The sequence below is a fragment of the Erythrolamprus reginae genome, chromosome 2 (genome assembly GCF_031021105.1).
Source record: "Erythrolamprus reginae isolate rEryReg1 chromosome 2, rEryReg1.hap1, whole genome shotgun sequence".
Taxonomy (NCBI): domain Eukaryota; kingdom Metazoa; phylum Chordata; class Lepidosauria; order Squamata; family Dipsadidae; genus Erythrolamprus; species Erythrolamprus reginae.
Window position 1 is genome coordinate 100,853,838 of NC_091951.1, and position 25,925 is coordinate 100,879,762.

The window sequence follows — 25,925 nt, forward strand, 5'->3', positions numbered from 1 at the left end:
CCAAAACAGGCCCATTTTGCCGCTCTCAGCACACTGAGTGCACAGCTTCAGGTGCCTGACATGCAATAATGATAACGATAACGATAATAATTCAATGCCTGAGGAAGGCTAAAACAGCTTTCCCCACCCCCTGGAAGCCCTTTGGAGGCTGGAAATGGCCTGTTTCCCAACTTCTGGTGGGCCCAGTAGGCTCTTGTTTCACCCTCCCCAGGCTCCAAAGGGTTCCCTATAGCCAGGGGAGGGTAAAAACATTCTCCCCCATCCCTCCAGAGGCTCTCTGGAACCCAAAAACGCCCTCCCAGGGCCTCTGTGCGAGCCAAAAATCAGCTGGCCAGCGCTCACATGCAGGTTGGAGCTGAGCTAGGGCAACAATTCGTCTGCTAGCAGATATGGTTCTGTGTGCCACCTGTGGCACCTGTTTCATAGGTTCGCTATCAGTGGCATAGCCTGTTATGTATAAGCAGAGTTGCTAAGCATATTGCACCAAGTTAGAAAAAAAACTGTTTGCCTTGTTCTGATTGGCTCCTGGGTTTTGGCGCCAGAATTGTATCCTTGTCAAAAGTTTCCTGTTGCCGGGCTGTAAGAGTATAAATAAGAGAAACACTGTATTACGCTCTCTCGCTATCTCGCGTATAGTGTTAACAGTAACCACGCTCGTTAGTGTTCCTGTCAGAAATAAACTTCAGTAAAAGATACCGAGTGAGAGTCATTTTATAGCCTATAACCATTTTCTCTTCCAAAGTGTCAGCTTAAACTTGTAGCAGGTAGATAAGTTATTCTCTTCAGAGATGAAAGCATGCCTGGAACATCCTCAGGAACTCATTAAAGCCGTTTCTCCATCCCTTTGTTCCTCTATGTACGACAAACAAAATGGTGTCTTCCTCTGAACTCCTCTCATGAATTTCCTTACCAAATTCTTTCTTGCTTTCCCTGCTTGCTTATTCCGTGAGCTTGCTCTCTGGAGGACTGTTTGCCTTAGAAGTTCCTTGTAGCTGCCTCGCCAAGCAATGCCCCAGTCCCATACAACGGGCAAAACGTTCCACAGGGTGTAGTTAGCAGCAGTTAGCAATCTGTCAGCAGTCTCTTCCCTTTTTAGCTTTTCTTCTTCTTCTTCCTCTGCCTCTCACTTGCTGGATTTGAATTGCTCTCTCTGTTTACTCACCCAACAAACCAAAGAGGAATATGGGACTTGTTGTGAGGAGGTGCAAATGTTACTCATTTCCCCCCCAAAAGTTGCAGATTATACTATTTGAATTGGGACGAGATAGGTAGCAGATCAAGCTCACAAATTTCATGGATGATTGGTGCTCTCCTACAATCTCTGCATAGCTTGTAGCCTGCGTTGAAAAATAGACTTTTGTAAAACTTTCATTTCTGGCCATCTGGTGGTGATGCTTCATACACACATGATCTTCAGTGCAGTTTTCTGAACCGAATTCAATGAGATTTCCTCTCAAGATAGCATCTATAAGACAGCATTACAAACCAATGGAAATCGGCTATAGATCATTACATTACAGGAAAATAATGTTTCTACATTTTTATTTTTTGGGAATATTTTGAAAGAGAGAAGAAACTGTCCTATAAAAGCTTTCTCTTTACAAGCTGTTTCTGACATTTTTGTCCCATGCATCTGATCTCCATACAGGGAGAATGAGAAGCATAGCCTCTATCTTAGGCTTCAATCACAGCAGGGCTTTTTTTTATTTTAGCAAGGCTGGGATTGCTGCATTTGGGAGATCCACCGAAAAGACAGTGGTGTTTGCACAACACACACCGAAACACAAATTTGGGCGGGTGGGTGTTGTAGTGGAGTATTTTATCTAAATCCAGCCTGACTTCAGTTATGGTCCAGTGAGTTTACACATCTAGAAAGTTCATCTAACTGATAAATGGTTTCTAGTCACTGAAAAATGTGTCATATGAACAATATTTCGGTAGGCACAAGGGTACAATATTTGGGAGGTGTGGAAAAAGCAACTTTCTTGGTTGTTTTTGCTTTGAAGTCCTTTCTGTCTGCCTTAAAATAATAACAGAGGCTTTACTAGGCAGACTGTGAGTGGTAAAGGTAAAAGTTTCTCTGTCCAGTCTTGTGTCTGACTCAGGCATGGTACTCATCTCTGTTTCTTGGCCATCAGAGCCAGCATCGTCCAAAGATAATTTCCATGGTAATGCGGCCAGCATGAGTATATGCCCAAGATGCCTGGAAAACTTTGCCTTTCCACCAAAGTGGTACCTATTCATCTATTTGCACTGGCATGCTTTCAGACTGCTAAGGCCCACACACACTGCTAGGTGTATACTATAGGTAGTCCTCAACTTATGACCATAACTGAGCCCAACATTTCTCTTGTTAGTTGATAATTTCTTAAGTGAGTTTTGTCCCTTTTTATGACAATGACATTTTATGACATTGTCATTTATTGGCATTGTCCAGAAATACAGTTGGCTGAAAACATTTTAGTCGTAATTGAAGATAATATACCGGTAGTTAAATATTTAGTTTTACTTTTTTCTGTGTTAAATAACAAGGCAAGTATGAATTTTAATGCTCTGTAATGTTGGTATAACCCACCATTATCCGGTCCAGCTGGTCCTGCCTTTCTTTGCTGTATATCCTGATTATTTGTGTGTGTTAAGACAAATGGATATGAGTCATTTTATTATTATTATTATTATTATTTATTAGATTTCTATGCCGTCCTTCTCTGAAGACTCGGGGTGGCTTTCTCTTTCCCCAAACGTCATGCTACCCTGATATCAACTTGTCCTGTTTTAAAATGTATTAATTTATTTGCATTTTGAGGTATTCACAAGAGAGAAAAGGAAAAAAATAGTGTAGAGAACTGGATGCTCAAGATAGAGATAGTTTCAGTTAACTTTTAGTAGCAAGTCTCAAGAGTAAATTTAAGTAAGGCATAAAATGGAAGTTTTTAAAAAAAAGAAAAACAAACCTTGCTCTGCTAGGGTGTCAGATCTACATCAGAATTCTTTTTCCAGTTCTTTACTTTTAAGAAACCACCATTCATAAAGTTGCTAGTTGTGTGAATGTTGCCTTGTCTATTTGAGCTTTAGAGCAAGCAATAGATGAACGCTGGGTCATTTTTAAATGATGTGGCATATTTAGAAACTAGGGTTGTTTGACACATTGTTCAACTGACCCGTCAGATACTATTAGAGAAACACCTGCTCTTTGAGTATGATCCGTTATTTCAAGAATGCCACATATTAATAGCCATTTGCCTTTTAAAATGGTCATTGTGGCGCCAGTTATCAGCAAGGGCAGCTTGCCCATAGTGCTTGGGGAGAACTGCAAACATTTTGTCTTGCCCACATGTTACAAATGTAGGTTGTGTGTGTGTGGACTGTTTAGATCAGGGCTGTCAAACTTGTGGCCCACTGGCCGAATGCGTCATGTGCTGGCTACGCCCACAACATGACAACGCAAGTTTGACACTCCTGGTTTAGATAGTGTTGGTTTAGGACTGGGAAGATTTAAAATGAGAATACCTCCCATCTGGTGACATTCCGCAAGTTAATAGCTTGCCTACCTCCCAGGTTTTAATGAGAGTAGTGGAAATTCAGTAGGCTGTCACAATTTCTTGGGGTGGGTAGGAATTGAATAAAAATAAAATGGTTTGTTATGGTATCATATTAATGGTATTGTTCATCAGTATTGATTATTTGAATTATTTTAATATTAGGATAAGGATCAACTCTTATATCATCTCTTATAACTTTTGTTTTAAAAGCCTTAGTAATTATCTTTGGTAGAATTACTTTTTATTTTACTATAATGTAGCTAAGCTTACAGCTGTAGTCACCTCTACTGGTGAGTAAGCCTGGCCCAGGGGTCTGCAACCTTAAACACTTAAAGAGCCACTTGGGCCAGTTTTCCACAGAAAACAAAACAACGGAAGCCACAAAATCTGGGTAGGTGTGGCCAACTCAACATCACTCATTCCCACCCAGTCACATGACAACCCCCCTAGCTACACCGACCCAGGTTTTGTGGTTCTCCGTACTGAAGGAGCGGGTCCAGCAGTCACATGGGTTGCTCATGTCCAATCCGGTGGAACTGAGCCTAGTGTTAAAAAAGCTTGCTGGATCCGCCCCTTCCCCAGAATTCGCTCAGTTCGCATATCCTGCGGTTGTATTGTGATAGCTCGTTCAACATTCTAACACCTTCCCTTCGATCTTTCCTTCAAAAGTAGTAAGAATTGTTTATCCTTATTTGTTTACTTGCACTAATAGCGCCAGCCGTTTGCGGCTCGGCTTTTTTCCTTGGGAGAAGTTGCGGTTTCGTTTTCCCACGGCTGTTTTGCCGTTTACGATCCCCGCTGCCGCTTGTGGATTCCTTTAATCCTTTGGCCTGGAGGTCTTGGTGCAAGTATTGCTTCATTGATTTATTTATAGTACTATTGTTAAAGGGCTTAAGAAATACCTCCTGCGGAGTGAGACGCTTGTTTCTAGTCTCCTGGACTTAGTCGATCGCTTCCCCTTTAAGAATTCTATTACGGAGCGATTTTTCGGCGCGAAGGCCTTCGCGCCCTTTTTTTAATTTAGGCCTCTCGTGTTGGCCTTCTGCCAGCCGCGTAGGCCTCAGTCCACCGCTCGGATCCCGGAGTGGGCTTTGGGACGCTCAGGCTTAATTCTCCACCGGCTAAGCCTCCAACCAGAGTGCCTTGGTTACTTTAATTAAAGTTTAGGGAGGCTGGCCACGCTGTATTTGGGGACACGAACTCTGGGTTTGCCCAGATTGCCCTCAAGTCTCAGCAGCTCCGAGGCCTCGGAGCAGGATCCATTCCTCTTGGGAAGTCTTTGAAATTCTTCTCCCTAATTATTCAGTTATTTGGCTCAGCCTTGTCTTCTGTTAATTGTCAGACTATGGCTACTTTTCCCAAGAGAGGCACCACTCAAGGTCCCAGAGAGGCCAGGCCTACAGGCGATGAGATTACCAGTATCCCCCAGGCCTCGACCTTCTCTTCTTCAGGGGCCCGCCCCTCGACCAAAGTCACCAGGGCTGAGAAGAGAAGGGACCTAGCCCTACAAAAAATCCATGACAAATCAGCAAAGCGTTTGAAAGTACAGGCCCAAGTACTCATTAGTCATGACCCCCCAGAGGCTTCTAATCTGCCTTCTTCTGGGGTCACTGTGTTATCTCTGGATGAGCCAAACCTAGACAGACCCCAACCTAACCTATGGGGAATAGGTCCAGAGGAACCAGATATTATTGAAGATTCCCCCCAGCCAGGATCCTCCCAGGCCTTCAGGGATTCTTCTGCCATTCCTGCTGATATTTCTAGTTTACCTCCTGAATTCCAATCTATTTTTTCTGTGTTATCCAAGGCCATTGATGCTAAACTCTCTACCATCAATGCGCTCCCCTTACCTCCTCCACCTCCTCGTCCCTCCCGCCCCTTGGGTTCTTCCCCAACGGTTAGAGCTCCTATTCAGGATGAATCAGATTCCTCTCAGGACGAATATGAGGATATGGAGGAGGATGAGGATCCCTTTCAAGGCCTCTCAGATGATGAGGAATCCCAAATAAAGGTTCCTTCTCCAATTACTATTTTTCCCTCTCAATTGTTCAAATCTTTCCTCCTCAAAGCTAGAATTTCTACGGGATTGGCGGCCCAGGAGAAACAGGCCTCCACATCCACTGATCCCCCGGAGGAGAATTTACCTTACTTCACAGAGGAACAGGAGGATAACGAGGTAATTCCTATGCCTAAATTGTTTAAAGATGCCTTACTTAAGCAGTGGGATTTCCCAGCCTCTGGGCTTAATCCCACAACCAAGGACAAAAAGTTGTACAAACTCTCCTCTTCCTATGAGGAGCTCCTGTCCTTTCCTAAACCGGATGAACCTGTCAAGATCCTTCACTCGGCGGCTGCTGTGCCAGGCGAAGCAGAGGAAGTCCTCCGCCCAGAGGACAAGCGGATTGAACAGATGCTCAAAAGAGGATTCACCGCAGATTCCTGGGCCATTAAAAGTTCTGCAGCGGCTTCCTTTTTCTCCAGAGCCATGCTTCTGTGGCTTCGCCAACTTCAACAGCATATTCCTCCCGATGACTTGAGAGGTCAACAAGACTTCAACAAGGTATTTGCAGCTGCTCAGTACGTGGCTGATGCCACTTTACAATCTACTAGATTTTCTGCTAAGTCTATTGCAGCTTCTACAACGGCAAGAAGACTCCTATGGCTTCGCCCTTGGCAAGCAGGAGTACGTCAGAAGTGGCAGTTATCTCTGGGACCCTTAAAGCGCGACCTTCTTTTCGGGGATCTTCTGGATCCACTCCTCACGGAAACCACGGACAAGAAGAAAGTATTGGGTCCAACCACCAAAAAGGCCACCAAAACGCAGTCCTTTCGTCGCCCAGGGCGTCAACAAGATCAAGCGGCTTCCTATCAGAGAACTCCAGGTCAGTATTCCCCCCGCTTTCGTTCCCAAGGTAGGAACTCCAGGGGCAGAGGTTTTCGCTTCCAAAGGGGAGCGTCCTCTAACAGGGCTTCAAAAAAACCTAGATGGTAGTTTTTCCTCGATTCCCATAGGTGGCCGCCTAGCCTATTTCGCCTCTAATTGGCGTCTCACCTCCAAGGACCCCTGGGTCATTGACACAGTTCAAAAAGGCCTTCTTTTAGAATTTACTTCTCCCCCCCCTAAACGTTTTATTTCCTGCCCTTCTCCCAGGTCCTCCTCAGATTGTAACCGTATGGAGGAGGCCATTTCCCACTTATTGTCCATCAGAGCCATTCAACCGGTTCCCCCCGGTCAGAAGGGCCTAGGTTTTTATTCCATCCTATTTATGGTTCCAAAATCCTCCGGAGGTTGGAGAGCTATTTTGGATTTAAAGAAGCTGAACCTATTCATCAAATATAGGAAGTTTAAGATGCACTCCTTATCATCCATTTTGGCCGCCATCCACCCGGGTGATTTCATGGTCTCTTTAGACCTCACTGAGGCCTACCTCCATATTCCTATAGCCAAATGCCACAGAAAATTTTTACGTTTCTCTTTTCAGGGCAGGCATTTCCAGTATAGGGCGATGCCATTTGGCCTTTCCTCGGCCCCTCGGGTCTTTACAAAGCTCTTGGGGTCCCTGGCGGCCTATATCCGGGCGTCACCCATCCATATTTTATGTTACCTTGATGATATTTTGGTTCATGGGAACTCCCTAGAGAAAGTGAAAACAGACCTTTCTGTCACCATGTCAGTTCTACAGGACCATGGATTTTCCATCAACTTTGACAAAAGTCATCTCCAACCTTCCACATCCATTTTACACCTGGGATCCGTTATTAATTCAGAATCCTCCCAGGTCTTTCTCTCTCCTGAGAGAAAAATCAGTATAGGGGAGTTAATTTCATGCATTTTATCTCAACCTTCAGTTTCCATAGTAACCCTGTCTTCCCTTTTGGGGAAGATGGTGTCATGCATAGGCATCATTCCTTGGGCTCGCCTTCATGCTAGGGAACTACAGTGGCTCCTATTACCCTTTCAGAGATCGGGGCACAGCAACTCAAGTCGTCGCATTGTCATCCCACCAATCGTTCGCAGATCCTTCAAGTGGTGGAAGTCTCCGGCCATGGACAAAGGATCCCCGTTCAGGTGCCCGGATCAATTTGTCATCACCACAGATGCCAGTCTATCGGGATGGGGCGCCCACGCCCAGGGGATGATAGCCCAGGGCACGTGGTCCCCGGAGGAAGCTTCCAAGCCAATCAATTGGCTAGAGTTAAGAGCCGTATCCCTGGCTCTGAAGCATTTCTCTCCTCGCATTCCCAACCGGCACGTTCTCATTCTCACCGACAACATTGCCACAAAAAGCCACATCTGCAGACAGGGGGGCACGAGATCCAAGGCCCTCATGAGGGAGGCCCTCAAGTTAGGCCTTTGGGCGGAAAAACATCTGCGGTCGCTCCTAGCCGACCACATCTCGGGGAGCCTCAACGTCCAGGCGGATTGGCTATCTCGAACAACGATAGACCCAGGAGAGTGGAATCTCCATCAAGACCTGTTCCATCAAATCAGCCTCAGATTCGGCCTACCAGTTCTGGATCTCTTCGCGACCAATGCGAACGCCCAACTCCCTCGCTTTTTTTCCAGATTTCCATCCCCGGGAGCGGAAGCAATCAATGCCCTCCGGAGCCCATGGCCTCCAGGCCTACTTTACGCATTCCCTCCAATTCCAATTCTCCCGGACGTGATTCACAAAGTCCTCACCGAGAGGGCCCGAGTAATCCTAATCGCCCCTCATTGGCCCCGCCGGCCCTGGTTCGCGGATCTCCAACAGTTGTCCGTCCAGGACCCTTGGCGACTCCCCGTTTCGGGGGATATGCTGCGGCAGGGGGCCTCATTCCATCCAGACCCGGAGTGGTTCCACCTCACCGCCTGGCTGTTATCAGGAGAGACTTAGAACTGCGTGGTCACGACCCCGATACAGTGGAGGTCATTTTAAAGGCCAGAAGGGGTTCGACCAATCGAATCTACGACCATACGTGGTCCAAGTTTCACCAGTGGTGTCTACAGGAAGGCCTCTCTCCCCTGTGCATCCCCATTCACAGGATCATTTCCTTCCTTATGCAGGGTTTCCATCAAGGACTTTCCACCAGCACCCTCCGGCGTCATCTGGCGGCCATTTCCTCTGTCCTAGCGGGGGCCCGCAGACAGTCTCTCCGTTCCTTTCCAGAAGTTCAGGAATTCCTCAAGGGTATAGCCAACCTCAGACCTTCCAAGGTCCACAGGTATCCATCCTGGGATTTGCCTCGGGTTCTCCATTCCCTCACGCAGGCACCATACGAACCCCTAAAATCGGCGTCCCTCAGGTACCTATCCTTTAAAGTAGCATTCCTGGTGGCTATTACCTCTGCCCGACGCATTTCGGAGCTGGCTTCCCTCTCAATCAGGCAGGACCTCTGCCAATTTCATCAGGACAAGGTAGTCTTGCGACTGGACCCCACCTTCTTACCCAAGGTCAGTTCCATGTTCCACAGAACCCAGGATATTGTCTTACCTTCCTTCTGTCTCCAACGGGACCATTCCTTGGCAATTAGATGGCACACCCTGGACCTCATCAGAGCGCTGAGGATCTATATCCAACGCACAGGACCCTTTCGGAGGTCAGAAGCACTTTTTATAGCCTATCACCCCAGAGTCATGGGTACCAAAGTGTCTTCAACAGTGATTGGCCGTTGGATCAGAGGGACTATATCTAAGGCCTACGAGTTGGCCTCCCTTTCAGTTCCAAGGAACATCACAGCGCATTCCACCAGGAGCGCAGCCACCTCGGCCGCTTGGGCGACTCAAGCCCCGTTGGAGGAGGTCTGCAAAGCAGCCACTTGGGCCTCGCCAAATTCCTTCATCAGGCACTACAAGATTGACTCTTACGCTTCAGCGGACGCTGCCTTCGGCAGAAGGGTACTCCAATCCGTTATCTCTCACGATAGCAATCTAATCCCACCCTAGGGACCATCTATTGGGTATGTCCCATGTGACTGCTGGACCCGCTCCTTCAGTACGGAGAATAGGCGTTGATTGCTTACCTGAACGCCTCTTCTCGTACGGTGAGCGGGTACAGCAGTCACTTCCCGCCCTTGTATGTGTCTTCTTTACCTTCCTATAACCTTTCTTCCTCTAACAATGAGAGTTGAACACTACAGAGCTTCACAGCTGAGCCTAGTCTATGGATTCGCGAATTCTGGGGAAGGGGCGGATCCAGCAAGCTTTTTTAACACTAGGCTCAGTTCCACCGGATTGGACATGAGCAACCCATGTGACTGCTGTACCCGCTCACCGTACGAGAAGAGGCGTTCAGGTAAGCAATCAACGCCTATTCCCTGTGTTTTGTTTCCTATAGGAAATAGGTATCTCCCTCATCCCTCTTACTCTCTCTCTCTGTCTATCTTTCTTTCTCTCTCTCTCTCTCATCTCTCTTTTTCTCTGACTCCCTCTCTCCCCCTCCTCCCTCTCATCTTTTTCTTTCTCTCATCTGTTTTTTTATCTATATCTCCCTATCACCCTCTCTCTCTTTCTCTCTCTCTCTCTCTCTCTCTGTCACTCATGTCTCTCTGTCTCTTCTCACTCTCTCTGATTTCATTTTACAGCTCTGAAAATGTAGGCTAATAGTCTCTTAAAATGCCGAGGGGAGTGAGGGGAATCACACACAAGATAGGAATTTACATATCAGATATCGGTTGGGTTTATAGATACACAAAAAGCTTGGCATTTCTAGCAGGGCCCCCATTTTGTTTTCCTTTTATATGATTAAATGATACTACTTTATCTGTCTATCTCTATCTCTCTCGATTATCTGTCTGTCTGTCTATCAGCCTGATAAACACTATTCATTGAAAGCTATCTTCTAAAATTAAATGAAATCGCAGTTTCATACTGACATCAGTTGAAATCAATATGATGTGCATGTATAAATAGGGCAGGGTATACATGTCTTATTTGGCATCTTTAAATAATGCTGGGGATGAAAATGACATTGCTGCGCTGTTTTGAACTCATTCTGCCAATGTTGCTGCTGGCTGAGATCTCAGGCTTTGTGACATTTTTATTTTAATAGAGAATCTCTTTGATCTCTGCAACCTTGTTGGTTCTCCCTTCAAAGGAAGCAGCATCCAACTCTGCCCCAATTACTACCTAAATAGAAGATGTTCATGGCTGTTGATTCCCTGCTGAGGGGTCCCCAAATGATGCTGGCAAAGCTAATTGGAGTTGCATCCTGCTTAAAAACACACTGCTTATGAATTCTTTCCTGTGATCTTGTGGCTTCATTTTATGGAAGTGGATTTAATTGCAGATGGGCAGAAATGAATTTACACAGATTGTAAACGGCATCTCCTTATCTGCTTAGGTCAACATTACCCAACCTGTGTATCCTCCAGAATGCTGGACTTGGTATGGGAATCCTGACTCCCATAGTTCTCTAGCCATGCAGGCTATATCTGATGTACATCCAGATGAAGATGCTGTTTTATCAACATTTGTCTAAGAAGAGTTAAAACTTGGGATATTCTTATCAGCTACCAGAATTATGCAAGGGATTCGGGATTCTTTTGATCTGCATACTGACAGAATGGGATCAAATCTGCACAAAAGCAGCTGGCAAAAGAAATATTGTGTTAAAAATGGGGCTGTAGGAAGAAAAATCCTTGCAGTTGGGTGGTGGCTCAGAAAGTTCCTGGCTGCTCCATTCTGATCCAGAGAGCAAAGTGTTCAGCCCTCCGTACCCTTCCCAGGGCACCTAGATTGAAACATACAACCGCTGCAGTACAGGGGGTTAAGAAAGAATACCAGAAACACTCCTTTGCACATTTCCCTTGCCAGCTCCAGCATGCACGTGTATTATTATTATTATTATTATTATTATTATTATTATTATTATTATTATTATTTATTAGATTTGTATGCCGCCCCTCTCCGTAGACTCGGGGCGGCTCACAACAATAACAAAGACAATGTAAGAACAAATATAATAATTTAAAAAACACTAAAAATCCCATTATTAAAAGCAAACATACACACAAACATACCATGTATAAACTGTATGCTGGCCAGCTGATTTTTGGCTCACACAGACACTCTGGGAGGGCATTTTTGGCTTCCAGAGTCTCTGGAGGGTGTTTTTACCCTACCATGGCTCCAGGGAGCCTTTAGAGCCTGAAGAAGGTGAAACACGAGCCTACTGGGCCCATCAGAAGTTGGGAAACAGGTCATTTCCGGCTTCCGGGGGGGTAGGGGTAGCTGTTTTTGCCCTCCCCAGGCATTGAATCATAGGTGTGGGCACTTGCACATGCACAATAGCGCTTGCACATGCTCTTTCAGTACTCGAGGAAAAAAAGGTTCGCAATCACTGGACTAGACTATAGGTTAGTCTCCATTTACTCACCACAGTTGGGACCAGCAATCTGGTCATTAAACAACGATGCTGAGTGAAACTGCAACTGTGGTTACAAACCTTACTTCAGTTGCCTATACTTTATTTGCAGACCTACGAAGAACATAAATGCTAGGACTCACCACAAAGTTGCTTCATTGCTGTCATAATTGTGAATGACCCTGAGAGGAGGCAGCCACCATCTGTTCTGCAGGCGTGTCTAAACCACCCGTAATTACAGGGTAATTAGTCCAGGAAGACACACACCACACGATAAAAGGAAAACCCAAAAGTTTTTATAAACAGAAAAACAGAAACAGCTCCCTTTTTAAATGTCAGAGGGATTTTCTGGTACACACAAGGCACAGGTTAAATGCAGTCCAATTGCTCACCCAATAACTGGGAAATTGAGTCGAATTCTAAAGTCCAGAGTCCACGCACACAATCCTGAAGAGCAAAAACCACGATGTTGACGAAACAATGAATCAGATAAACTGCCATGAGGCTAAAACACCAGGCTGCACTTTTATCTATAGCACTAATTACAGCAGCCCCACCCAACCACAGGTGGCCTCATTTTCTCTTGTAATAATCCTTCAGCTGTTGTCTCCTATGCATCACTCTACGCATGCGTGGATGTGTCATTAATTCTTATTCAGAATCCAGGGATGATACAGATGACTGATCTCCTCCTGGGCTGTCTGCCAAACTCTCCTCTTCCCTGTCACTCACGCTTCCTTGGTCAGAGGAGACTTCGTTGGCAGATTCAACTGGGAGCAAAACAGACCTGCGGCATGTGGATGTCTACCCCACATCCACCTCCACATTCCTTGGGGCAGGAGCTGGGGCAGAGCTGACCACAACACCATCCAAGCATTAATTTGGGGAGAATTTCAGCCCCGATTCCCTTTGCCAGTTTTACTGAGTTGTCTGCTTAGTACAGTGATGGCGAACCTATGAGTGCCACAGGTGGCATGCGGATCCATATCTACTGACACACGAGCTGTTGCCCTAGTTCAGCTCCAGTGTGCATGTGTGTGCTGCCCAGCTGATTTTTGGCTCACACAGAGCTCTGGGAGGGTGTTTTTGGCTTCCAGAGAGCCTCCAGGAGGATGGGGAGGTTGTTTTTACCCTTCCCCAACTCCAGGGAGCCTTTGGAGCCTGAGGAAGGTGAAACCACCATCCAAGCATTAAGTTTGGGGGAATTTCAGCCCCGATTCCCTTTGCCAGTTTTACTGAGTCTTGTCTGTCTAGTAGATGGTAGGAATCAGGAAAAAAAACCCAGACTTGCAGCATTGTCCCATAAATGCATCACCAGGATGCTTATGATGCTTCTCCAACTTTGCCACAATGCAGATCCTTGAATATACCACAGCTACCTTTCCATCCAACAGCAAATTTTGTGGCTGGCCATAAACACTGTGTCTAGTCCATTTCTTCACCCACAGCCCTATGCCTGACCCAGCACTTTATCTGGGGATGGCTTGGAGCCTCTATATACTTTCTTTTATAAAAGCAATCATAGTGGAGAGAGAAGGCTATTCTTTTCTCTCTTTTTTTAGTTTAAATTTCTTTATTGAGTTTTCACATATAATTCAAATCACACATTATTCTGTTTTACAGATTATAAACCATCTCTATTAAAATTCTTATCTTAGATTTTTACCTGTTACATTCCATTATATACATTATATTTCATACTTTTATATTCTAATAAAAAGTACATTCAATAACTGGTAAATAAAACTTTTTACAAGGTAGCTGTAGATTGTTTCCATTGTACTATTGCTTCTTATTAGATTGTTTCTATATTCTCTTTTGAACCCATTCATGCCATTTTTGCCATGTTCGTTTTGATTCCATGATTTTGTTTCTCTTGATTGAGTTAGTGAGTTCGTCCATCTCCAAGCATGTATAGATCTTATCTATAATTAAGTCTTCCGTTGGGGTCTGGTCATTTTTCCAGAGTTGTGCTATCGCGATTCTCGTTGCAGTGTTTATGTGTGTTGTAAGAAGCATTGAGAGAAGGCTATTCTTGTACATGTGCACACACATTACCAAAAGCCCTGACAGGGCTCGCCTTGCCAATGACTTCCCCCTTATTGGCTTGGTCATAGATTGCTGGTTCAAAGCGTCGACATTTTACCCGGGGCTTGCCGGGTGCATTTCGTTCTTCGGAGAGTGCAGATTTGGGAAATGTAATGAAAAGCTCCAGCTGAGCCTTTCTACTACAGCGCCCCAGAGTGAAGTCTTGGACTGTAGCAGCTTCAGCCTCAAAGTGCACATTTGGAGAAGGGATGGAGGATGGAAGCACCATTCTTTTAGAAGCCCGAGAAAGAAGAAGGGGGAGAAGAGGATGGCTTGACTGATTGATTCAGGAAATTTGGAATTACAGTGTTCCCTTGATTTTCGCGGGTTCGAACTTCGCGAAAAGTCTATACCACGGTTTTTCAAAAATATTAATTAAAAAATACTTCACGGTTTTTTCCCCCATACCACAGTTTTTCTTGCCCAATGACATCATATGTCATCGCCAAACTTTCATCTGCCTTTAATAAATAATTTTTAAAAATAAACTTTAATAAATAAACATGGTGAGTAATAATCTAAATGGTTGCTAAGGGAATGGGAAATTGCACTTTAAAGTGTGCCAAAAATAGTGTGTTTACTTCTGCATCTCTACTTCGCAGAAATTCGACTTTCGCGGGCAGTCTTGGAACGCATCTCCTGCAAAAATCGAGGGAACACTGTACTCTGGTATTGTTACACCAGTCAGTCTGCTTCTCTGGTTCTATTCGGGGAAGCAATCTTTTTCACCAAGGCAGAGGGGGTGACAGGCAATGCATTCCTCTTTCCTTAAATATTTGCCCATTTATTTTTATTTATTTTATTTATTTATTTATTACTTGGATTTGTATGCTGCCCCTCTCCGAAGACTCGGGGCGGCTCACAACATGTAGAAACAAATCATAAGTAATCAAACAATTTAAAATTGTAAAGATTTAAAAAAACCCATATACTAACAGACACACACACAAGCATACCATATATAAATTAAACGTGCCCAGGGGGAGATGTTTCAATTCCCCCATGCCTGACGGCAAAGGTGGGTTTTAAGAAGTTTACGGAAGGCAGGAAGAGTAGGGGCAGTTCTAATCTCCGGGGGGAGTTGGTTCCAGAGGGCCGGTGCCGCCACAGAGAAGGTTCTTCCCCTGGGGCCCGCCAACCGACATTGCTTAGTTGACGGGACCCGGAGAAGGCCCACTCTGTGGGACCTAATTGGTCGCTGGGATTCGTGCGGCAGGAGGCGGTCTCGGAGATATTCTGGTCCAGTGCCATGAAGGGCTTTAAAGGTCATAACCAACACTTTGAATTGTGACCGGAAACTGATCGGCAGCCAATGCAGACTGCGGAGTGATGGAGAAACATGTCTGTTTCCTTTCCACTCAACATTACCTATTGCACTTAAAATCTTGGACAATTCCCTGAGGCTTCCATGGTTCCTTTCTTTCTTATTTGAACTTAATGCACCAAGTTGTCCTGTGTGGACAAAGCTAATGCGGCTTGCTTGCTCGCTTGCTGAGCTCTTGGCACACTGAAAAGATTCATCTCTGTAAGGCATTGTTTCTCAACCTTGGCAACTTGAAGATATTAGGACTTCAATTCCCAGAATTCCCCAGCCAGCGAATGCTGGCTGGGGAATTCTGGGAGTTGAAGTCCAGATATCTTCAAGTTGCCAAGGTTGGGAAACACCGCTGTAAGGAATCTTAAAAGTATATAGATTTCACCTCAGAGCAGGACCTGCAGTATGCTATTCGTTGTTTTTTCTTTAGCAGAATGAGCCCAGCTTACTAGGCAGCAATTCAAATGTAGAGACATGTCTTGCGCTGCACTTATGCAGGTTTAGAATGTTGAAAAATTGTTTAAGGTCAGAAGGTGATAATAATAATAATAATAATAATAATAATAATAATAATAATAATAATAATAATTTATTACATTTGTATGCCGCCCCCTCTCCAAAGACTCTGATATTAGTAATTACTAATTACTAAGATATTAGTAATAGCAATAGCACTTAGACTTACATACTGCTTCACAGTGCTTTACAGCCCTCTCTAAACAGTTTATAGAGTCAGCCATCGCCCCCAACAACTTGGGTCCTCATTTTACAAACCTCAGAAAGATGGAAGACAGAGTCAACGTTGAGCCTGGTGAGATTCGAACTGCCAGATTGCAGGCATCTAGCAGTCAGCAGAAATAGCCTACAGTACTGCACTCTAACCACTGCACCATCTTGGCTTTCTATTTAAGTTGTCCAAGCTGCCAAAGAAATGCAGAATAGCTTTCACACAGAAATTTTTGTTCAGGCTATGATAGCTGGCTTCTTTGGATCTTAAATTTTCCTTCCATTGGGGATGCTAACTTGTGCAAAAGGCCATGTTGCCTCTAGATAAAGGGCTGTACATCTACTACTGAGAAAAATATCTGCATATCCTACTTTGGTTTCTACCTGTCATTGTACTTCCTTGCTTAAATTAGTCCATAAATTAAATTTTATATTGGGTGGAAGCTTCAATACGTTGGGAATTCAGTTTCACTGGAAGGATAGTTTTGGAAGAAATGGATTGTATCTGGTGATATTGCAGAAACTGGGAGCTCACTGAAATTTCTAGTTGTTAAAAAGTGGAGTTGCAACATAACTCCTTGTTCATCTCTTCTGATAGGACAATGCATTGCTGACTAAATGAATTTGTGCAATTTATTTGCATAAGAATTCTAATTATGTGAAAGAGTCAAATCGTCTTGACTGCTGTGTATATTATTTTGGCTGTTTTTATGGTTTTTATAGAAACATAGAAACATAGAAGACTGACGGCAGAAAAAGACCTCATGATCCATCTAGTCTGCCCTTATGCTATTTTCTGTATTTTATCTTACAATGGATATATGTTTATCCCAGGCATGTTTAAATTCAGTTACTGTGGATTTACCAACCATGTCTTCTGGAAGTTTGTTCCAAGGATCTACTACTCTTTCAGTAAAATCATATTTTCTCATGTTGCTTTTGATCTTTCCCCCAACTAACCTCAGATTGTGTCCCCTTGCTCTTGTGTTCACTTTCCTATTAAAAACACTTCCCTCCTGGACCTTATTTAACCCTTTAACATATTTAAATGTTTCGATCATGTCCCCCCTTTTCCTTCTGTCCTCCAGACTATACAGATTGAGTTCATGAAGTCTTTCCTGATATGTTTTATGCTTAAGACCTTCCACCATTCTTGTAGCCCGTCTTTGGACCTGTTCAATTTTGTCAATTGAGTTTTGGAGTTTTAAGCTACTCAGAGTCATTTGAGATGGGTGGTTATAGAGACTGAATAAAAAAATGAAGTGAATGAATGAATAAATACGAGATATATCTGGACTATATCATCATTCATGCTATTAAAATGAAGTCGTTCCAGCAATAAGAATCAAAATGTTAAGAACTGGAAGGGAGCTTAAAAATCGCCTCAGCCTAACCAATGGAGGATTACTGCTGCATCCATGACAAATAGATTTTGACACCTCCAGCAAAGGACGATCCATCGCCTTTCCAGGAAATCTCTTCCATTGTTGAACACTTCTTACTATTAAGAATTTCTTCTGGTGTCCAATCAAAATCTGCATCCCTGTATTTTGCACCCATGGTTTTTTTCTCTGTTCTTTCTTCCATATCTTGGGATAGTCCAAACTAAGTTGGAACAAAGAGCTGTTTTCACATACTGTTTTTTTTTTTAAAGTTTACTTGTTTATTCATTGTTAAAAATGGACAGAAGGGAAATTACCATAATTTCCAACAAATAAAACATATATTAAAGGCCTCAGATTGGGGAAGTCTGATTTAGGAATTGGTTAACAAAATTATTTCATGTGCACATCCTCAAATATTGGCAGAAAGCACTTTTGTCCTCACAAGAGAATTTTGACTCTGTGCGAAAGCTTATATGTAATATCTATTTAAAAGGAGAAAATGTTTTAATATTTTACTATACAGTGCCTCGAGTTGCTCTCCAAGGGAGGTGGGCAGTTCAAAAATGTGAAAAATAAATAAATAAATAGACAATAAACAGATGTGGCAGTATACCTATTTTAAATATGTGAGGCCACAACTGGACATTTATCACAATTAACTGAAGGAATTACATAGATTCTTGACACAATGCATTCCTGGCATGGAAGAAATCATTTTAATCATAATGCATATATTATCTTAATGTGAGGGGTGGCCATCGGTTTAAGCCCTATAAAGCTGACACAGCATCTCAGCCAAATTAATGGGGAAAGGCTGGCATGTGCTTCAGATGTGCTACATCCCTCCTCTTGGGAATAAGGTTTATGTTCACAAAGGGAAAGGGAAGACAGATTTATTCACTCAGTAGGGGATAACATAAATTGTGGGGTTGTAGAGAACTGCTAGACAGGTTAAAAAGACTAGAAAGGAAATTCTGGGAAAATCCTAAGTGAATTTGTGTGTGAGGTGAAGTTCTGTTGTGTCACTGCATTTAGGCCATGCCTAGGAGAATCTATAAATAATTGCATTTGGCTAGCCCTTCTGGGTTCAAAATATACATGGATAGATTGTGGTTATTTTCTGGAAGGACTTTCTTTTATCAACTCATTTCTCCTGGGGGAAAAGGAGGTTCGGAGCAATAAAGAATGATTGTTTAAGGCCTTCTGTACCAATATTGTTGTGTCCAGGGGACAGTTAGGCCTTGTACCTGCCCCACATTCCTTGGGCGGGAAAATACTGCAAGGTGATTGGTTGGCTCAGCCTGGCAGCCCGGCTTATATATAGCTGCCAGGCACAGCCATGTTTTGTCTTGTTCAGTTCTGTAAACCATTACTTCCTGTTTAATAAAGAACCGTTACTTACTGCAAGATTGAAGTCCTTCATTCCAGCAAGGATTTAACATCTGGCGGTTTTCCAAAATAATAATAATAATTATTATTATTATTATTATTATTATTATTATTATTCTAATTATTATTCTATACAATTTATTTATTTATTGTTAGAGTTGGAAGGGACCATGCGGGTCATCAAGTCCAACCCCCTGCCTAAGCAGGAACCCTATAGCATCCCAGCCAAATGGCAGTTCAATTTCCTCTTAAAAATGTCCATAGTATTGGAGTTCACAACATCCGCTGGTAGGTTGTTCCACTGGTTGATCGTTCTGACCGTCAGGAAGTTCTTCCTTATTTCCAGGTTGAGTCTCTCCTTGGTCAGCTTCCAGCCCTCCGGTGCCCTGGAGAATAAAGTGATCCCCTCCTCTCTGTGGCAACCCCTCGTATACCTGTAGACTGCTATCATGTCTGTTCTGGCCCTCCTTTTCTCTAGGCTATCCATGCCCAGTTCCCACAGTCTCTCTTCGTAAGTCTTGGTTTCTAGACCCCTGATAATTTTGGTTGCTCTTTTCTGCACCTTCTCCAGAGTTTCAATGTCTTTTTTGAAGTGTGCTGACCAGAACTGAACACAGTACTCCAGGTGTGGTCTGACCAGGGCGTAGTAGAGTGGTATTAAGACTTCCCTGGTCTTGGACTGTATTCCCCTGTTGATGCAGCTTAGGATTGTATTGGCTTTTTTGGCTGCTGATGCACATTGTTGGCTCATGTTTAGTTGATTATCCACCAAGAATCCCCATATCATTTTTCATTCTCCCACAATTTGTTGCAAACTCCAGATCTAACATATGTATTGAAACGGAGGAAAGGAAGCGGCTCAGGAAACGTTTTTGAAATGGAGAAATGGCAAAGAGGAAAAGGGTTACAAGAAAACTTGAGTTCAGGGCATTGAACTGCTATTTCCCTCTCTGCTTTTCCTTTCAAGAATCTCTTGTGAAAGATGCTTTTATAGTCAAAGAAAGGAAATGGGGGCTCGCTTGACTTGCATTGGCACATAACATGTATAGCAAGGTCTCTGATGCTGCCCATTAAGGTTTGGTATTCTGAACACCAATATATCCAGTCAGGGCTGCACTGCTAAGGCAGTTCCATTTTGGCTCTGTGTGTGTTTGTGTGTGTGCTCTTCATTGTGATAATTGTGATGGGGGGCTGAGCACATTTCATGAATCTTTCAGAGGTGCTTTGGGCTATGCCTTAGTATAAAACTTGCCTGCTATTAATTAAAGGAGTCGTTTCATGGGGGGGGGGGCAAGATTTTGCATGAGCTGCGCAGTTCAGCATAGTGAGGCTGGGTTTAATTAGTGGCAAAGAAATTCTGCACTTACACGAGGACCAAAGTTCTTCTTCCAGACCATTTTGGCATGATTCACAGCCCTGATGAGAAGATCCCAAAAAGAAATGAATTATTTTAGATATAAAATGGGGTGCATAAAATGAGTGAAAGATTCAATATGTTTTTCTTCCTAAAAGAAAAATAGAAAATTGTAAATACTCATTTAAAAAAAAGCAACATATGTACATAAAATTAATCCCTAAACTCAATCAGTGGTTTTACCAGGCCTATTGAAAGACAAAGAGATAAGGATTCCCACAAGGAAAACATCCCCACCATACAGAGTTATGCCTTCCTCCCAACTTCATTGTTAAAGGTTTCAAGCTGAACCCCTGCAGAGCAGAGCTTCAGGGGCCCTGGCCTTATAGGACTCAAAAGAAGCATCCTGGGAAATGGGTAGGATAGGAGGAAGGTGGTTTGGAAGCTCCAACCTCCCAACATTAAAAAGAAAAAGCACATCTCAAAATGTATTGGGGGAAAAACAAAGGAGCAATAAAAGTATAGGCCAATGATGGTGAACCTTTTTTTTGGCTCAGGTGCCGAAAGGATATGCGGACACGTGATATTTACGGGACCGTCTCCTGCCGCATACCTCCCAGAGACCAATAAGAGCTCACAGAGTTGGCCTCCTCTGGGTCCCGTCGTCTAAGCAATGCACATTGGCAGGACTGAAGTCCGGAGGTGGGGTTTCAAGGACTTCTGTGTTTTTGCAATGCTGCGATTTCGGTGAGGCTTCCCTCGTTGGGAAACCCCACCTCCGGACTTCCGTTGCCAGCGAAGCGCCCATTTTTGCGATACTAGGATTCCCCTTCTGGGATTCCCCTGCAGCATCGCCAAAACACGGAAGTCCAGAGGTGGGGTTTCCCATGGAGGGGAGCCTCAGGAGAATCCCAGCAGTGCAAAAGCAGGCCCTTCGGCTGGCGAAAGGGGTGAATTTTGGGCTTGCACGAATTAATCGCTTTTCCATTGATTCCTATGGGAAACATTGTTTCATCTTACAAACTTCATCTTACAAACTTTTCACTTTACGAACCTTGTCCCGGAACCAATTAAGTTCGTAAGACAAGGTATCACTGTATTATTATTATTAAACTCTCCCAAATAATGCAGAGGAATCATTGACCTAGAACAGGAGTCTCCAAAACCTTGGCAACTTTAAGCCTGGAGGATTTCAACTCCACCAGGCTTAAAGTCCTTCAGGATTGGGCATAGAAGTCAAATTAAATAAACTCCCAGAATTCCCCAGCCAGCCAAGCAAAGCTGGCTGGGGAATTCTGGAACTTGAAGTCCACCAGGCTTAAGGTTGCCAAGGTTGGAGACCCCTGGCCTAGAAGACAGATAGCTTTAAGATCAATGTGTTTTTCTTTGAGATTCCCTGAGATAATGGTCTTGTCTCTTCTCCGCCCTCTTTCTCCTTTCAGAACCTTCCAAGAGCGGTACAAAGACTAGCATGGCAGAGGTCCTGCCTAGAGATGGGCAGTGCTAAGGAGACGGAGGCTCTGCAGTTGCTGGACCAAGAAGCTGTTTCTGAAGATGCTCACAAGCCCACCACCAGCTCACCTTGTGGTTTTGGAAAAAACAGCTGCCTCCAAAACGTCAGCTGTGCAAGCGGCGATTTCACCATGAGGAACTGCTGCGTGAATGAACTCAGCACCAAAGACGGCACCATGGTGGATAACCCAAACCAGAAAGAGAAGGCTCAAGCTGTCGATCCAAAGTCTTCTGTAGATGTGGTTGTTGTTGCTGCTGCTGAGCCCCCCCTACTAAAAGACACAGGGGTTGGAGGAACTCCTCCGGAATCAAAAGGGGAAGCAGCAGCTCGCCACGGGTGGAAACAGAACAGTCAGCAGGATGAGACCATGGAGGTGGTCTCCAATAGCATGGTGACCACCTGCAGCTCTCTGGGGGGGAAAGTTAGCCCTGTTGCCGGAGAAGCGTGTAGGCATCTCCCAGCAGAGCCCTGCCTCAAAGGACCCAATAAAGACTCATCCGGTACACCAACCTCCCTGAAACACGTTGCATTTTATGAACCCGCCACAGGCAAAGCTGAGGAGGAACGAATCCAAACAAAAACAGTTCATTCCAAGTTGGCTTCAATGCTTCCCACCGGCCTGCAAAACACAAGTCAAGAGGGGCAGCCTCTTGCCTCTAAGGGAGATAAATCACACGTCAGCAGCATCACTTGCGAAGCTGTGGAATACGGGAAAGAAGATTCCAGAAATCTCTTTGGCTCAGGCGCTATGAAGGAGCCTGTTCTGGAATCCTCTAAAGCTGAAACCACATCGGAAAAGTCAGCCAGGTCCATTGCAGCAAAGAATCTGTTGAGTGATACTGAGGATAAAAAGTTCCCTGTTGCAGGGACTCCCCTACCTGGGAGCTCCTATCAAATGCCAGATGTCCCTGTCACCAGCATTTCTTACGAAGTCAAGCATCAAGGCACGCCAGGTGAATTAGAACCAAGGCCAGCTGCATCCATGGAAGAGAAAACAGGGCGCAGGGAACCAACCACGTCCAGCTGCAAAAGCCAGGACCAAACTCACGAAAAAAGGGGGGCAACGATTAGCATAGCTACAAGTGAGGACCATGCAACCCAGGGGGAGATGACATCTGTCGGACTTCTCACCCAGACCTGCCTATTGGAAGTCACAGCTCCTCAGCATGATGCTGGGACTCAGGTTGATAACCGGGTATCTTTGGTGTCTGTAGCCGTCAGCCCTATTAATCCGCCCGACGGTTCTTCAGCTTTCCCATTTCACACGAGAGGCTTAGGGGCTTCTGCTCTGAAGAGTCCCGGTCCAGAGGAGAAACCCACGAAAAGGGATGTGGAGATGCAAGTGTCCATCCCAGTGGAGACCAGGTCAGTGGCCACGGGACCTATGACGCCGGTAACCAAATCCCCTCAATCCTCCTATCCTGAAGTGCACGTTAAGGATGCCGAGGATGAGTCCTCGGAGCCGATACGGGAGGTCAGCTGGGATGAAAAGGGGATGACCTGGGAAGTCTACGGAGCCTCCATGGAGGTGGAAGTGCTGGGAATGGCCATACAGAAGCACCTGGAGAAGCAGATCGAAGAACATGGCCGGCAGATGGTGATGACCCCGCAAAGTACCCGCTCCAATTCTGTCAAGGCTGCCGCACGCAAGGGTGAGGTCAAGAGGCAGCCCGGTGTGTTCAGGGCGCTCCTGCAGAATGTACGACGGCCACGCTGCTGCTCTCGTGGAGGCCCCGCGGTGGAGTGAAATGCGTCCTCGTCGTTTTCTTGCATTTTTATGATAGCTGGAAAATGCAAATATTATGTAGTTTCTCAGGCAAGGGGGGGAGGGGAGGGAATAATCCCTTTTTAATGTTTTGAAGCTGTTATGTTATGGCATCTCTATCTATGACTCTCCAAGTGGCATGTTTTTAAAATGTTGGCAAAGTACTGAATTATAAGCTTGATAAGTTTGGCTGGAGAGCTTTGAGCCCCGCCCAGCGATAGGTGTTTTCATACACACCTGAAGAACTTACACATTCCTGAGAGCAGTGGTTTAGTGCCTGCTGCTGACATCCCAAGTGCAATTTTTATGCTGGATGTGTAATCTCCACAATGACAAAATAACAAAGCTCTCGACAACCTATTTATTATTATAGGATGGAGATCATCCTTGGGGTTTTGCTGCCCAACTGGTTCAGCCCTCTGATAGCCCACGTTTGTCATTTTAAAATAATCACACACGACTTTGCACTGAGATCTCTGAAACAAAGTCATCCAAGGTATAAGGGGATGGAGTTGGCCATCTCTAAGTATTTGGGAGCCACAAACAGAAGAAGCTCTCTCTTTAAATGAAGCATATTTTAAAACAACCACTGTTGTTTTAACCACACCAACATCTTTCTTGGTCCTGTTCCTAGACCAGTGATTTTCAACCTTTTTTGAGCCGCGGCACATTTTTTACATTTACAAAACCCTGGGGCATATTGAGCGGAGGGGGGGGGGGGGGGCTAAAAAAAGTTTGGACAAAAAAATTCTCTCTCTCTCTTCCTCCCCTTCGCTCTATTTATTTCTCCCTCCCTTTCTCTCCCTTCCTTCCTCTTTCTTTCTCTCTCTCTCCATCCCTTTCTTTCTCTTCCTTCCTTCCTCTCTTTTTTGCTCTTTATCTCTCCCTCCCTACCTCCCTCTATGTCTTTCTCTCTCTCTCCTTCCCTCCCTCTCTCTCTCTATTGCTCTCTTTCTCTCTCTTGCTTGCTTTCTCTCTTGCTTGCTTTCTCTCTCTCTTGCTTGCTCTCTCTCTTGCTTGCTTTCTCTCTGAGCTTCGCAGCACACCTGACCATGTCTCGCGGCACACTAGTGTGCTGCGGCACACTGGCTGAAAAACACTGTCCTAGACCACTGAAAGACCAATGACAGTGACAACTGGTTCACCTAGATAAGTAGATCCATGCGCATTTAGGTTGCTCCACTTGGAGGTCTCCTAGTGCTATTGTGAGAAATTCTCATTTCCTTCCTTAGCTGATGATTGTTGTTGTTGGTAGTTGTGGTAATAAGAAAAATGCAGTAGTAATTAATAACATAGTAGGCATAGTTGTCTGGATTCTTCCTTCTGTAACCCAGAGGATGCCATTATTTAATTCCATAACAGTCTGTGAATGCAGCGAAGTAGGAGCCACAACTAAACATTGTCTGTTACATATAAATCCACTTAACACACATGTGGATCTTTTAGTATACCAGAAACATGCTTTTCACAGCGGGTAATGGTCAGGTTTTATGGTTCTCCCTAGGAGTAATTCAGTGGGAAACTGCTTTTCTGAAGAGAATGGAGTATGAGTGGAATGCTTACCATAAATGTATAATACAGTGATCCCTCAATTATCGCGAGGGTTCCGTTCCAAGACCCCTCGCGATAATCGATTTTTCGCAATGTAGGGTTGCGGAAGTAAAAACACCATCTGCGCATGCGCGCCCTTTTTCCATGGCCGTGCATGCGCAGATGGTGGAGTTTGCGTGGGCGGCGGGGAAACCCCGATCTTTGTCTGCTCGCTGCTGCTGTGGCCGCCCAGCAGCTGATTTGCTCGGCGGCAGCAGCAAAGAGCCGAATCGGGCTTTCCCCTTTGCGTGGGCGGCGGGGAAACCCTGATCTTCGTCTGCTCGCTGCTGCTGCGGCCGCCCAGCAGCTGATCTGCTCGGCGGCAGCAGCGAGGAGCCGAATCGGGCTTTCCCCTTTGCGTGGGCGGCGGGGAAACCCCGATCTTCGTCTGCTCGCTGCTGCTGCGGCCGCCCAGCAGCTGATCTGCTTGGCAGCGCAGCAGCAGCGAGCAGACGAAGATCGGGGTTTCCCCGCCGCCCACGCAAAGGGGAAACCCCGGCTCCTCGCTGATGCCCCCGCTCGCCCGCCCACCGCCCGCCAGCAAGAGGGGGAGAGATAGAGAAAGAGAGAGAAGGAAAGAAAGAGATGAGAGAGGGAGGAAGAGAGTGTGAGAGAGGAAGAAGCAAGATAGAGAAAGAGAGAGAGAAAGAAAGATGAGAAAGGAAGGAAGAGAGTGACGTCATCGGGTGGGAAAAATCGCGATATAGCGTTTCGCGAAGATCGAGATCGCGAAAATCGAGGGATCACTGTATTTTGCATTTACTTTGATCCAAAGAAATCCAAGGCCACATAAATGCAAATCTCAAGTTCTAAGCATCGCTGCTTGGAAATAACCTTATATTTCTTAGAGCACATATTTGATGTTGGAATGGTCCAACATCAAATATTCAGCGCAAACATACTTCGCCTAATT

At 44.9% G+C, this 25,925-nt stretch overlaps 1 protein-coding gene across 1 annotated transcript in view; it reads left to right on the plus strand.

Annotated features, from left to right (window-relative positions):
* Positions 1–23,428, plus strand: part of GPRIN1 (G protein regulated inducer of neurite outgrowth 1) — a 32,224-nt gene extending 8,796 nt beyond the window's left edge. The window contains exon 2 of the mRNA XM_070738966.1: positions 21,587–23,428. Coding sequence (XP_070595067.1) covers positions 21,638–23,404 — 1,767 coding nt within the window. The 5' untranslated portion in view covers positions 21,587–21,637 and the 3' untranslated portion in view covers positions 23,405–23,428. The remainder of the gene's footprint in view (positions 1–21,586) is intronic.
* The last annotated feature ends 2,497 nt before the right edge of the window (positions 23,429–25,925 follow it).